Raw genomic sequence first — 15413 nt, forward strand, 5'->3', positions numbered from 1 at the left:
TTGAAGCCTGAACAACCAGACTCTCTGGAGTAAGATGTTAAGTGAGGAAATCAGGGTCACCAGGTGCCAGTCTGTGCATCTGATTGCCTGCCTATTCAAGAACATGGCTTTGACCAAGTGCCCATTAAGGTGTCAGTGAGGGCCTCATTGAAAGGGAGCTAGGATTCCGACTTGGCCTGCGCAGACTGTAAGATTTCCATAAATATAGATGTATTAACCTCAATAGTAGACAGCTGTAGGTCCAAGAGCTTGGCTGCTTGTCAAATTACTAGTGAAATGATGCACTATCCTCCGCTGATGTCCGAATAGCATGTTCAATCTTGTATAAGGCGAAGCATCAAGTCCACTGGGCTGTTGTATGCCCAAGTAAAATTTGTCATCATCATAATAAGGGGGTAAGTGATGTACAGCTTTGCTTCCCAGTCCCGGATTGCCGTAGGATGCATAAGGGTGCATTGTAGCGGGACTTCGAATTGTGCCCCAAGCCCACACACCAGGGACACACTGTGACCGACATCAAATTTCTACAGTTGCGGCATGGTTTGAACTCTTGAGTCTGAGGAGGGAGCCTCATTCCCCAGCACACTTGATCTTTAAAAAAAATATTTTAAGGAATTGTTGGAAGACAGATGAAATTGGGAGTGGAGCGCCGGACCCTATATGGGAAGGCGTCGAAAGAAAAGAATTGACATCGGCGGACAGGGGTGGCGCTTACGTGGTGCTCCGAGCTGCCATTTCTGGGGTCAAAGCAGAGCTGAACGTTACCAATTAGCACTTTGCTGAAGCATTGCTGTTGAAAGTTTGCCAAATTTAGTGTATCGCCTTGGGAGCATTCTCAAGTGAGAAATCTGTAGTTTCAAGTATCCATTAGAATTTCATATTAATCACCAGACATGACTTTGCTGCAACAAATATCAGTTAAACAATACAATATCTTAACATAACAAAATTATAAACCTACTTCAGTTGTGGATTGCTTGTTCACAGGAATTTCTCGTACACACTTTTCCAATTTGTCCATCATTGCTCGATAGAAAACCGGAAACGTTTGCCTGAGGAGTAGAAATGGGGAGTGTTACAAAAGAACTAATACCACAAAGTGGAATGATGTATTGGATGACAATGTCAGCCATGCAGAAACTGGTAACAGTGGCAAAGGCTGGAAATAAACCTGGAGTAATTTCATACCAGTCGTACCTGAATTTTGAGGGTGCCATAAAATGAGCCTCTCGTAGTAAGTTACCCTTATTTAAGCAACAAAATCATCATCAAAACGACATATTATGTTAATCTCACTTTTAGATGAGATGGATTCAGTGTTGAGGAGTCCCAACAGAAAGCATGTAATGTTTCAGCAAAGGGTACATATTTGTGGTCTAAGGTCACTAAATTCAATGCTCCAAACAGAAGACGTACACTTATGTATACAACTGTACTGCATTAAGTATTATTTACAGCTATGGAAGAAACTGGATAAATCAAGAAGCGATACAAGCGTGTTTCTACTCACTTTTCCGGATACCAAAAACATCAAAATAGACAGAGGACAGAGGTTAAGTTGCGGCCCACTCTGAATGATTTTGATGGTATTTTATATAGGTACTCTTACTCAGCACAACTATAACATGGGAATATGCTAACACCTCATAAAGATCAGTAGTAAAGATTTTGGCTAACAAAGAAATACCTTTCATATGTGGTTCTTCTTATTAAACCCCACATTTTCATCCTATATAAAAGTACTAAATAAAAAGCTTATGCTGCAATATACATTATTTTACATTTTCCAGATTCCATTAGATGTTTTCCTTAAATGCGAATATGTAAAGGACAACTATTAGGGAAAAGTAGGATACTCTAGTATCACTCCTATATTTGTAACCATCTATCTACTCAGAGCCAGATATTCTTTCAGGATCTTTAGGCAGCTATGTCGCTGTAGAACTAAAGTAATTACTCCTTCAAGAATAGTGATATAACTGAATGTTCAACGTTAAAACACCTAAGAAGAAAAAGTAATGCTCTTTCTAGTGACTATTCTATTTAACTGCAGATTCATCACTTTGTGGATATCCCCATGTGCAAGACTGGACCCAGAAAGCTTCAGCAAAGCTGTTGCACACTGCCAAGTGGTGCCTTCAGCTTTCATCATTACTCTGTCCTGCATCCGGACAGGACGACACAAGGCACCATATAGGTGTCACCTCTTTGAGCTGCCATCAGTTGTCTCCTATTTTTTTTTTTTTTATTGAGATTTGAGTCGCAAGTTTATACAGATTATAACATATCCTTCCCTTATTCAAAATATACATATACATTCTGTAAAAAAAATATATATATTCAAAAGAAATGCAGGATGCAAAAAATAGAAAATGGAAGAAAATAGATCTTCTTAAGTCATTACTCCATCAATCCACTTTTGAATTGGTGTCCAAATTTTTATGCCAAGTAGTTTCCTTTTTCTTCCCTTGGTTGCATAAATTGCCAGTTCAAGTTTGTATCTGGCTAAGAAACGACCCCTCCACGTGGAGAACGACGGCGGTTCTGGGCTGATCCAGTCCTGCGTGATGCATGCGCGCAGTTCAGACATCATGATAAATAATAAGTTAGTTTGTTCTAGGTCCATTGAGTCTTTGGAGACACCAAATAGTAATAATTCAGGTGATATAGCAATAGTTTTACAGAAAATGTTTGATAAAGTTTTGAATATCAGAGATTAACCTTGCAAGCTTTGCACAGGAGTAAAACATATGTATTGTGTCAGCCCCTCTCATATTACACCGATTACAATTAATTCCCGCAATAGACCCCCATTTCAAAACCTTAGCAGGTGTATAATAAAGATCACACAGAATCATATAATGTTGAGTGCGGGTGCGCCCAGAAAATAAGATAGAGGTAACCATTTTAATCGAATCTTTTAAACATAAATCCTTTGTTCCTAATTTCTCTTCCCATTTATCACACAGATTATTAAAGTCATCCGGAAGGTAAGTCATTAAGATATTATAATAATAGCCTATTTTTCTTTTATTGGTTATACTATCTATAAGCAAAATTGGCTTTAAATCCTGCCTTGCTACATTAGAGGGTAAGTGTAAAAAACTATGAATCTGTAAATATTTAGCCCCTTCAGTGCTAATGACAAGGGTAACTCGTCATGGAGTTTCCATTGATTTCAATGGAAATTACATTGAAGTGGTACCAGATGCTTAGCATCCAAGTGGTTAAAATAATCATGGGAAGGAATTTTGAAATTATTTTGAAGTTCACCAAAAGAAAGTAACGAATCATAATTATTTGTGTATAAGTCAGAGAGAAAAAAAATCCCCTTAGTATTCCATTTTTTCATCACTTGGTCTCTAAATATTGAAGGGAAGCAATGGATTGAATTCAATGGAGTGTATCTTGTGACTTTTCTGATACCAACCACTTTTTTAATAATTCGCCAAGCTTTATAAGCTGCTGTTAGAATCTTACATTTTGTTTTTTTATAGTAGCTTGGTTCTATTATTTTTAGCAAATGATGATTAGCTTCAGTACCTAATACAAGTTCAAATATATTTGGGTATAGTGCCAAAGAAGTGGGGATTTTAATACCGACAATCAACGGAGACATGTATTGAAGTACCGCTGCTAGATAGTAGAATAGAAAATGTGGTGCAGCCCAACCCCCTCTATCTTTCGGTATAATCATCTTCTTATATGCTCTCCTAATGCCTCTATAGCCCCACAGAAATCTAACTGCGCTTCTTTCAATTTCTTGAAAAAAGCTTAAAGGAAATTCTAGAGGGATTGTTCTAAATAAATAAATAAATTTCGGCAATATAAGCATCTTTAAGACATTATTTCTACCATGAAGAGACAGATGTAGATGATTTATTCTTTCCAGGGTTAACTTCGCCTTTTTAAGAATCGGGGTATAATTTAGACTAGGAATTTTTGAAATAGGTGTAGTCAATTTAATTCCTAAATAGACTGCCTCAGAAACGATATTTCTAATTGGCGGTGGATTTGGACCTATAAAAAGAACTTGAGTTTTGGATAAATTTAATTTATATCCAGAAAAAGATCCAAATGTCTCCGCCAATTCTTCGATCCTCAAAAAGGTTCTTTCAATATCTTTAGTAACCACTACCAAGTCGTCTGCATAGGCGAGAGCTCTATATTCAGTGCCTCCTAGCTGTACCGGTACTATATTCTCGTCCCTATTTAGCTGATTAAGAAAGATATCTATGTATATGGCAAAAAGAAGAGGAGAAGATGGGCATCCCTGGCGTGTTCCTCGCTGAATAGGGAATAATGCAGACTTTGTAGTGCCTATTTTTATTGCTGATACTGGATTTTTATATAATGCCTTAAATGCATTTATTATTTCTGATCCGAAACCTTTCATGGATAGCAAGTCCCAGAGATAGGGCCATGCCACTCTATCAAACGATTTTTCAGCATCTAACAGGGTAATCCCTATTGGTGTGTTAGAGGCCTCTGCCCAATCCATCATAGCTAAGATTCTACGTATATGGTCAGCCGTATCTCTATTAGGAATAAATCCATGTTGCCAACGAGAAACAATTAGCGGTATTATCTTTGATAGTCTTGTGTGTATTTTCGAATATATTTTACTGTCGGCGTTGATTAAGGATATTGGACTATAAGAAGCTGGATTAACTGGATCTTTATCTTTTTTTAGAAACGTCATGATTACTGATGTAGCCCAAGATTCTGGTGGTACACCTTTTTGGGCCTCTAGAAATGTTATAAGCATATCGCGCTTTATATAACTTCTAAAAGACTTATAAAATTCTAGTGGGATAAGGTCCGAACCAGTTGCTTTGCCTGTTGTTAATGAATTTAGTGCATTTTCAATTTCTTCCCAAGTAATCGCAACATCCAACGCCAGCTTTTGATCGTAAGAGAGGGATGGTAGAAGATTTTCCATGGCAAAGTTCAAACATACATCCGACAAATAGTGGTCATTTTCTTGTGTATAAAGTTTAAGATAAAATTTACGAAAAACTTCCAGAATTTCCTCTTGTTTATTATGCATTTGTCCAGATTCATCTTGAATTATATTAATGGTGTTGTAAACTTCTTTTTGTCTAGTTCTTTTTGCCAAAATTTTCCATGTATTTTCGCCTATTTCATAAATATGGGTCTTATAACTTGCCATCTGTTGTGCTGATTTATCTGCAAAGAATTCATAACAGATAGCTTTACTGATCGCTAGACTCGATTCTATATCCGATATTGGTTGTTGGCATACGATTGCTGTTATTAGTTCCTTTTCCCAAAATAATACTTTCTCAAGTGCTTTTTCATTCTTTTCACGCATAATTTTCTGTTTTTTAATAGTATAAGAGAGCGTCTCTCCCCTTATCCCTGATTTGAACGTATCCCAGACAATTTGCACAGAAGCAGTTCCTCTATTAAAATCAAAGAATTCTTTCATCCATATAGCCATCATGTCTAAGTATTCTGGATCAAATAATAATTTACGATCAAAAGTCCAAAACTTCGGTTGAATAATTGAATTATCAGTTTTAATTTCAATCAGTATTGGGTTATGGTCAGAAATTATGCGTGGAAATAACTCAAAATTTGTATCATGAATAAACGATTTTCTAAGGAGAAAATAATCCAAACGTACAAACTTTTTATGTGAATGGGAAAAGAATGTAAACACGGGAGATGATGGGGTTTTTTCATAGACTACATCAGCTAAACCATGGTCCAAAACCAATGACCGTAAAGACATAAATGACTTCTTTTTAACCCCCTGATAGCAAGATGCATCACAAATATCCTTATTAGAATCTAGATGAATATTAAAGTCACCACAGAGTATTAATGATGAAGACCAATTGGCTAGTTCCAAATTTAGAAGGTCCAGGATAGCTGGATCATCCACATTTGGAGCATAGACAGCACAAACAGTCCACAATATGTTATTGATTTTGAACTCTGATATTGCCCATCTACCATATTTATCTGCTTTCTGACGAATTAGTATGCCCAGGCCCTTCCTGAATAAAATAGCGACACCTTTTGTTGTTGAGCCTTGGGACGTACATACAGCTTGTCTCCTATTTTTCATACATTCTTAGATCCAGAATGCATCTGATAAGACAAGCTGAAGCTTGTGTCGGCAGTGTGCAAAAACGAATTTGGAGTCTATTCCATACAGAACATGGAGGCGAAGGATAGTGGACAGCCTACGGTTAAATAAGAGAAGATCCAAGAAAGAGCCTTAAAAAAGATAATTAATTCATTTGTAAGTTGGACACTTTTAACCACAGATACCACACATTGTGAATCCGTACCAAAGCAGTAGACTGTCCAAGAAGGAGGATTTGAGGAGTTCAAGGTGTTCAGGAGCATCCTTCTTGGCAAAAGCATTACAATCAATCAATCAGAGTACTTGTAAAGCGCTCTACTTACCCGCGAGGGTCTCAAGGCGCTGAGGAGAGGGGGGGGGGGGGTGCCACTACTGCTCGAAGAGCCAGGTCTTGAGGAGTCTTCTGAAGGCGAGTAGGTCTTGGGTCTGCCGTAGGTGGGTAGGGAGGGTGTTCCAGGTCTTGGCGGCGAGGTAGGAGAAGGATCTGCTGCAGGAGGTTGTTCGTTGGATGCAGGGGACAGCGGCGAGGCTGGCAGAGCGGAGCTGGCGGGTGGGGGTGTAGAAGCTGAGCCTGCAGTTCAGGTAGGCTGGTCCGGTGTTGTGGAGTGCTTTATGTGCGTTGGTGAGTAGCTTGAAGGTGATCATCTTGTCGACGGGGAGCCAGTGGAGGACTCTCAGGTGGGGGGTGATGTGGCTGCAGCGGGGTACGTTGACGATCAGTCGGGCGGAGGCGTTTTGCATGTGTTGTAGTCATCGTAGGTGTTTGGCTGGGATTCCTGCGTAGAGTGTGTTGCCGTTGTCCAGTCTGCTGATGACGAGGGCCTGTGTAACCGCTCTTCTTGTTTCGGTCGGGATCCACTTGTAGATCCTGCGGAGCATGCGGAGGGTGTTGTAGCAGGAGGAGGAGATGGCGTTGACCTGTTTAGACATGGAAAGGGAGGAGTCGAGGATGAATCCTAGGTTGCGTGCATGGTCGGTAGTTGTCGGTGCTGTTCCCAGAGTGGTCAGCCACCAGGAGTTGTCCCAGGCCGAGAGGGTGGGTCCGAGGATGAGGACCTCCATCTTGTCTTAGTTTAGTGTCAGACGGCTGCTCCTTATCCAGTCGGCGACGGCCTTAATTCCCTCGTGGAGGTTGGTTTTGGCGGTGTGTGGGTCCTTGGTGAGGGAGAGAATGAGTTGGGTGTCGTCGGCGTAGGAAATGATGTTGAGGTCGTGATGGTGGGCCACTTGTGCGAGGGGGGCCATGTAGACGTTGAACAGCGTCGGGCTGAGGGGTGAGCCCTGGGGGACGCCGCAGATGATGTCGGTGGCTTCGGATCGGAAGGGCGGCAGGCGGACGCTCTGGGTTCTGCTGGAGAGGAAGGACGTGGTCCAGTCAAGGGCCTTCTCTTGGATTCCGGCTTCTAGGAGGCGTGTCTTTAGAGTGCGTTGGCAGACCATGCCGAAGGCGGCTGACAGGTCCAGGAGGATGAGGGCTGATGTTTTGCCGTTGTCTAGTTGGCGCCTGATGTCGTCTGTGGCGGCGATGAGGGCTGTCTCGGTGCTGTGGTTTCGTCTGAACCCGGACTGGGACGGGTCCAAGATGTTGTTGTCTTCCAGGTGGTGGGCCAGTTGCATGTTGACGATTTTCTCGATGACCTTCGCCGGGAGCAGGGAGATGGGCCGGAAGTTCTTGAGGTCCTTGGGGTCCGCCTTGGGTTTCTTGAGGAGGGCGTTGATTTTGGCGTGCTTCCAGCTTTCCAGGATTGTCGCTGTTTCGAAGGAGATGTTGATGACCTTCCGTAGTTGGGGTGCAATGGCTGTGTCTGCTTTGTTGAATACGTGGTGTGGGCACGGGTCTGATGGAGATCCTGAGTGGATGAAGTTCATGACCTTGCGTGTCTCGTCGTCATTGACGTTGGACTAGGAGGTCAGGCGGTTGGCGCTGGTGGTGTTCACAGGGGAGGTGGAGTCTGGCGTAGTCGGGGCGGTCGTGGTGTTGAAGCTGTCATGGATGTCAGCGATCTTGCGCTGGAAAAAGATGGCTAGTGAGTCGCACAGTTCTTGTGAGGGCGGTATGTCGTTTGCATTGGCACTGGGGTTGGAGAGTTCCTTTACGATGCTGAAGAGCTTTTTGCCGTTGTGTGCGTTGCTATCCAGGCGGTCTTTGAAGGAGGATCTCTTGGCTAATCTGAATAGGTAGTGATGTCTGCGGGTGGTAGCCTAGTGGGCTGCGTGGTTGTCCGGTGTGCGTTCGTGGAGCCATATCTTCTCCAGTGTCCGGCATGCGCGTTTGGAGTTCTGAAGCTCGTCGGTGAACCAGGTGGCTCTCTTGCTGGCGTGGCTGTTGGAGGGTTTCTTGAGCGGGGCGAGGATGTTGGCGCAGTCATCGATCCACTGTCTGAGGTTGCGGGCTGCGGTGTCTGGGTTGGTGGGGTCGGTGGGTGGGTTCTGGGCAAGGGTGGTGATCAGCTGGTCTTCGGTGACTTTGCTTCAGCAGCGGCGAGGTAGCTGTTGGGTGCGGTGGTGCGTGGTTGGTTTCTTGAAGGTGAAATGGATGCAGAGGTGGTTGGTCCAGTAGAGTTCGGTGGTGTGGTCGAAGGCGACGTAGGTGCCTGTGGAGAAGACGGGGTCCAGCGTGTGGCCGGCGGCGTGGGTGGGTGTGGTGACGAGTTGTCTGAGGCCGAGGTTGTCGATCAGGGTGGCGGGGTTGTCAGCGTCGTTGTTGTGCTCGAGGTGGAAGTTCAAGTCCCCGAGGAGGATGTAGTCTGTGGAGGCGAGTGCGTGGGGGCTGGCGAGGTCGGCGATGGAGTTGCTGAACTGAGCTCGGGGTCCGGGGGGTCTGTAGATGAGTGTTCCTCTGAGGGCGGTGTTGGGGTCAGTGTGGACCTGGAAGTGCAGGTGTTCGGCGGTGTTGAGGGTGTCGTCTGCATGGGTGGCGACCTCGAGGGTAGACTTGTGGACGATGGCTATTCCTCCTCCGATTCCATTGGCGCGATCCCTGTGGGTGCTCTTGTAGCCGTCCGGGATGGCTATGGCGCGATCGATGTGGGTGATTTTGTAGCCGTCCGGGATGGCTATGGCGATGTCGGGCGCCGAGAAGTCATTCCACCAGGTCTCGGTCAGGAAGGCCACGTCTGGGGCGGAGGTGTTGAGCAGATCCCAGAGCTCGATGGTGTGTTTGCGTGCGGAGCGGGTGATGAGGAGTATGCAGCAGAGGTGGTTGGGTCCAATCCTTGGAGGTTTGTGGAGTTTGATGCAAAGGACAATCCCTTTTGATAAGGTCAGTTCCTCGAATGTCTTTTTTTTCTTCACATTGCCGAACCCAACAAACAATTCAACGTCAACAAAATACTCCTTAGTCCCATCAATATACAAATAAACGGCACGTCATGAGTCTAACGGCTGTAGTCCTACCTCTTCTTTAGATAGATTTAGTGGAGAAAAGAACACAAGAACGTAGAGAGAGGGATAGACTGAATCAAATGGAAAGGTGTAACCACTTTCATAAAAAAGGATACAGTGGTTCTAAGTAGCATCTTGTTAGGGAAAAGGGAAGTTTACAGAAACAGAACTGACCAGGTCTGCATTCACTAACACAATGTCCGGAAGCATTGGCAATTAGAGATCCAGTTTTCAGGATAAAGAGCCTCAGAGTACTGCTGTGGAGAGGCTGAAAGGCAGGACACATCAAGGTTAGAACCAAATTAAGGTCCCGCTGCAGCACAAGGAAGGGACCAGGTGAAATGTGTGAAAGACCTTTTAAAAAAATACAGCACAGCCGGTGTTTTGAAAAATGAGGGCTTATCAGGCAAATGATAAAAGGCTGAAAGGACAGATACACAACTTTACTATGCTCACAACAAAGCATTTCCATTCCTAAGACCGTGCAAAAGGGACATCAGAAAGTTTTTTCTGTTGGCTGTTGAATTGCTTGCCTTCACACAAGGTGACAAAGTTAGCCTAACCAATCAAATATGTAGACTTTGTGGTGGAGCTGTAATCAACCAAAGGGACTCTTTTTGTACAACAGTCCACCATAGAAGCAGTTGCAGTGGAGAACATATGCTTTGAATCAGGAGATAGAAGCACCACACCCTCTGAGAATGTTTGGGGCTATCAAAACGTTCTGTACTGGGTCCAGCTTGACCTTTTTAGCACCTGCAGGATGAGAGGTAAAAGGTAGAAAGGCATACAGGTGGCTGCGGTCCTACTAAAGGCAGATCATATCTTTTAGAGGTGCATGGAGGGAAACTCTGGATCACAACAGGCTACCAGCTACCAGCCACTGCAACAACATACCCCACATACAGAGGGCTCAACACCCCACATGTCCATGTTTGTTGCAGTTCCACAGGCCAGTTGTGTTGCCCGTCAGAACATGGAATGATCTACTCTTAATGGAAGGCAGGTCTGAAAGTTAGCTGAATGGAAGAGAGCTCCAGCAGATTTATGTGATGGTGTTGGCGCCCAAAGGTTTTCTCAGAAGTATGAGTTAATTACCTTCGGTAACAATGTGTCTGGTAGAGACGTTGTCTAGCCGCAGATTCCTTAACTTTGAATTATCCCCAGGCGTCAGACTGGATCCGGAAAATCTTTGCAGCAGCACCTCTGAGAGCTGGGGGACGGCGCCACACGTCAGTTTTCTTTGGAGAAACTTTTCCGCGGCACAACGCGGAGCCACCAACAAAACTGTGAAAGTATGGGAACAGTGTGCGAAGGAGGAAAACATCCGTAAAACAAAGAAATCGGATAGTGGATAACACCATCATAAAGGACAGCATCAGACACTGTCTACTCACAAACCAAGAAGCAAAGGCAGATTATCGCTCTGAGAAACAACCCCGCGAAGTGTGGACCCTCCTCAGAGGCTGAGTAACAAGGAAAAAATATCTTGACAGACAAAAGGTAGACTGTTATTACAACGTAGAACTGTGCCGACCAACAAGGGCAGAGCACAGGAAGAACAAAAATCTACTGCGAGAAGGCAGTACAAGAAGAATCTACAGGTGAAGATGAAGCAAAAGCACCGCTCTATAGGAAGAGAAGACACCTGGAGGGAGGCGCTGCCTATGGCAATTCTTAAAAGGGTTGCACTAATTTGAGCACCCTGGATGAAGACCAGTGCCAACTGAAAGGAGGCAACGTGGAGAAGGCCACCTGGCAAGGTCCTCGTAGAACGGGGAGGATGGGTGGGCGTTAAGGAATCTGAGGCTAGACAACGTCTCTACCAGATACATCGTTACCTAAGTTAAGTAACTCGAACATCTGATAGAGACGTCTAGCCGCAGATTCCTTAACTTAGAATAGATTCCCCAGCCATACCCCAAGGGGGAGGTGGGTCTGCGACAGACAATCAAAAAATGCCCAATAGCACTGAGCCGGCCACAAAGTGATGACTATGGGGAAAGCTGTGGCGGTGCAGCCAGTCAGCAACCCAAGCAGCTCAAGAGCAAAAGACAACGGGAGTTAAGGTATCACAAGACTGCCAGAATGGCACGAGATCATACCCGTGTGTGAATGAGATGTAGAAACAGCACTAAGCCATATCCCAGAACTGAAGAGAAAGTTCATAACGAGGAACTACTCCCAAAGCTCAATGGTGCATTAAGTTGACACAAACGAAAGCTAGGGGACAATATGGAGGGATGTAACCAGTGCCTACCAGGCGAGCCCTCGCAAGGGAGGCCGGACAGGCAGCATCTAGGAAGCAAAGGGCAAGAGGCAGGAACTGAGCAACGTCTCAGAAGTACAGGCGGTAACATAAGACACGCCAAGTGCACACTTAGTCACACTAAGGCGACAGGGGCAGACAGCACCACGCTGAAGCACACCGAGGCGGACCACAACAAGAACATGCATATAGCAGACAACTACGGAGACAACAAGGTGGCGTAGCTAAGATGAGTACGGGACAGCCCAACAAGGCAGTTTGAAGGCCAAGGGGAGAGCGCACCCATGGAAGACAGAGACACAGGGCGCAACACCTTGGACGACTTTCATCAGCGGAGCTGTCCCACAGGCACACCGGACACCAATTAGGGTGACACCCAAAGGAAAAGGACACATCCGAGGCACCGAAGTGCCTATAGGAACCGTGAAGAAGAACAAGCATAGCTGTTGAGAACAACAGCAGATCTCCAGACCACCACCTCTGATCCGGAGGGGAAATGCACCCCCACAAAAGAGAGGGAATGTGCAGTACACGAACGGGACAGACAAGACCCCCAAGTAAAGAGCATCCAGAAGCGGAGGTCCACCCCAGGGAAAGGAACCATAGGAACCCCAGGAGCCCCCATTGCTAAGGATGGAGGAAAAGGCACCAAAGTGCACTATAACCGTGCTATGAAAAACACTGCCGTGCAGAACGATGGCAAGCTTGAGTACAAAGCACCCAACTGCTCCCCGAAAACGGGTATATAGGACCAGACCTCGCAGAAGCGAAGAGAGATAGAGGTGTGTAAAAAGTGATACCAACGGTCAACCTGTGGGTATATAAATATATCAAAAGGGGGCAAGCCCCGAAACCACACAGTTGCGGGTGCTATTGGAGGAACCCACCTAATGCACCCGTGGCAGGAGGCAGCCTCATGTTGAGACGTGTTGAAATACACTGACGGAGTTAGTACAAGGGAAAAACCTCTAGACGAGGAGATTGAGACACTCAAGCAAGGCGAGACCTGTGACGTGAAGGAGGTAGCGTATACACAAACATTTGCTGCCCCTAGCGTGGGTTCCTACAGTTATATTGACCTGCAGCACCAGTGGGGGCATTTCATAAAAAGTTTCGGACTGGCCTCATACACGGCCCGAAAGAACAAACAGACCATTTGGTATGCGTAACCACGTACACTCCTGTTTCAAATAGAGTGCAGAACATTATTAAGAAGAAATTGGCAATCTTGAACAGCGTGAATCGGAAGTGGGAACCCCCACTCTTCGTGTTCAAACGGAGTAGAAGCTTGAGGGATGACTTGGTACACTCGAAGATCCCCAATGATGATAATGAGAACCAGATGACCCTTTGGAGCCAACCGAAACCAACAGGCCACTATCCGTTTGGCAACTGCGTGTGCTGCCACTAGGCTACCCCTACTAAGGTAGTTGACATCGGCATGGACAGCCCTTGGAGACTGAAAGACTTCAGTAATTGTAATACGGAAAATGTAGTCTATCTACTGACCTGTCCATGCAATTTGAAATATGTCGGGATGACGACAAGGAAGGTGAAAACAAGGATCAGCGAACACCGTAGCACCATCCGGTGCAGAAAAACAAACACAAAACTGACGAAACACTTCACAGAAAAAAAACATTGTGATTCCGACCTATGTTGGGTCATACTGGAAGTAGTGAAAAAACAAAAAACCGACATTGGCAGACAGCTACACATCCGGGAACAACGGTGGGTGTACAGGTTACATACATGGGAGCAAGGCCGTAATGATGAAATACCATGGTTACAGCTGGCAAGGTGACCAGGCCTCACCCAGTGTACAGACCCATCATTGACTCATACAGATTTGCACCCCACACAAAACCGACGAAACACTTCACAGAAAAAAAACATAGTGATTCCGACCTACGTTGGGTCATCCTGGAAGTAGTGGAAAAAACAAAAAACCGACATTGGCAGACAGCTACACATACGGGAACAACGGTGGGTGTACAGGTTACATACATGGGAGCAAGGCCTTAATGATGAAATACCATGGTTACAGCTGGCAAGGTGACCAGGCCTCACCCAGTGTACAGACCCATCATTGACTCATACAGATTTGCACCATTGCAGAAGGGGCTCCACGACCATGAGATTGAAGGAAAAAGGCCAAACGTGGGCAGTCCACGCAAATATAGGTTTAGGTATTACCATGGGGTAGATAGCAGCTACCATTGCATTATCTAAACACTCTGGGTGATGCCCAACATACTATGATTGGGTGAGATGTCTCACTGCGTAACCACGCAGATAAAGGACATTGGCTCATACTCGGGACATGAAACTAAAACTAGAGAGCAGTGCACCCAGTCCCACTGCTTTATAACCAATAACTGTCAAGGAAGAGACCGATTGGTATACTCCACGACTAAAACACCAACAAAACAGAGTAATAATCCACCGCACAGTTAGTGGAACATGATAGCGATCATTCAATTTTTTAATGTGACTTCAACCATAGAGAGATTGACGCACTTGCGCGTAGCCTGGATATTGACTAGAGCGCATATCCTGCATGGATGAGTTATGCTAGCAGGAAGTGACGCGGACGCGTAGAGACTAGCGTGCAAGCACAGAGCAGGAACATCTGATCCCCGCGCATGTGCAGCCACGTGTCAAATCCTGTGGTCGTGACGAACGGTTAAAGTGCGCTTTATAGTTAGTAGCGCGTGCACACCTTGGGAGCACTAGCTACCGGGCGGAGAAAACTTTACTTCACCCAATAAGAGCAGGCACAGTCAGACACGCCCCACACCAGGCGTCCAGACCCGTCCCGATCGGGACACAGGATGTACTCCACGCACTTCCAATTAGCACGTATTTGACAATCAATTAACCACTTGACCAGAGTACTTAAACCCTCCGGTTTGTCACCATTCTCCACCAATGGGGAGACCGAGAGAACGCCTCTAGAGACAACGGCTGGGAGTGCTGAATTCAGACATTAAGAGGATGAGTGTCACGTATGGTTGTGAAGGTGAACGTTTTGTTACCCCTTCTGCTGAAAGGTTGTGTGTGTCTTACCCACCCTGGCCATACAACATTTCATTGCATAATTCTGCATGTTAGTCATTTGTGTCACAGCCTTGTGGATACACAAAAAGACCCTTACCATCTGTACCTCTCCTTTACAGAAAGTCACATGCAGGCCCTACCACCCTCCCATGGAGTATATAGGATAGTATCTTAGGGTAAGAAATGGATTGCCATCATTTTATTGGTTGTATGAGGACACGTATACTTGCCACGTGTCTCATAAAGACCACACCACGCTCGCAATAGGTGTGACTTGGCTTGGATGGCAAAGTTTGCCACTTGTAAATATACTTACACATTTGGTTTGTATGTCTTTTTTTCCTACAGAATCACTTACATTGGTACTAAACCAAACGGGTAACTTGACCCCCACAGCTCCCGTCTCTTGAGTGGCAGGTCCTTCTTGCATTTGATGCGATAAGGCAGCGCCCATAGTTAAAAACCCTTTGGTCCTGACGAATGCGACGTACCCTTCGGGGACACGAATGCAGAACCATGTTGACCACACTTAACACGGTGAAGGGAGAATAACGTCCCAGATAACAGTTCACCTATTTTAAT

At 45.2% G+C, this 15413-nt stretch overlaps 1 protein-coding gene across 1 annotated transcript in view; it reads right to left on the reverse strand.

The window, feature by feature from the left end:
- Positions 1-15413, reverse strand: part of FANCD2 (FA complementation group D2) — a 909275-nt gene that overhangs the window by 209458 nt on the left and 684404 nt on the right. The window contains exon 37 of the mRNA XM_078661284.1: positions 962-1052. Coding sequence (XP_078517410.1) covers positions 962-1052 — 91 coding nt within the window. The remainder of the gene's footprint in view (positions 1-961; positions 1053-15413) is intronic.

Source organism: Lissotriton helveticus, chromosome 9 (genome assembly GCF_964261635.1).
Source record: "Lissotriton helveticus chromosome 9, aLisHel1.1, whole genome shotgun sequence".
Lineage (NCBI taxonomy): Eukaryota > Metazoa > Chordata > Amphibia > Caudata > Salamandridae > Lissotriton > Lissotriton helveticus.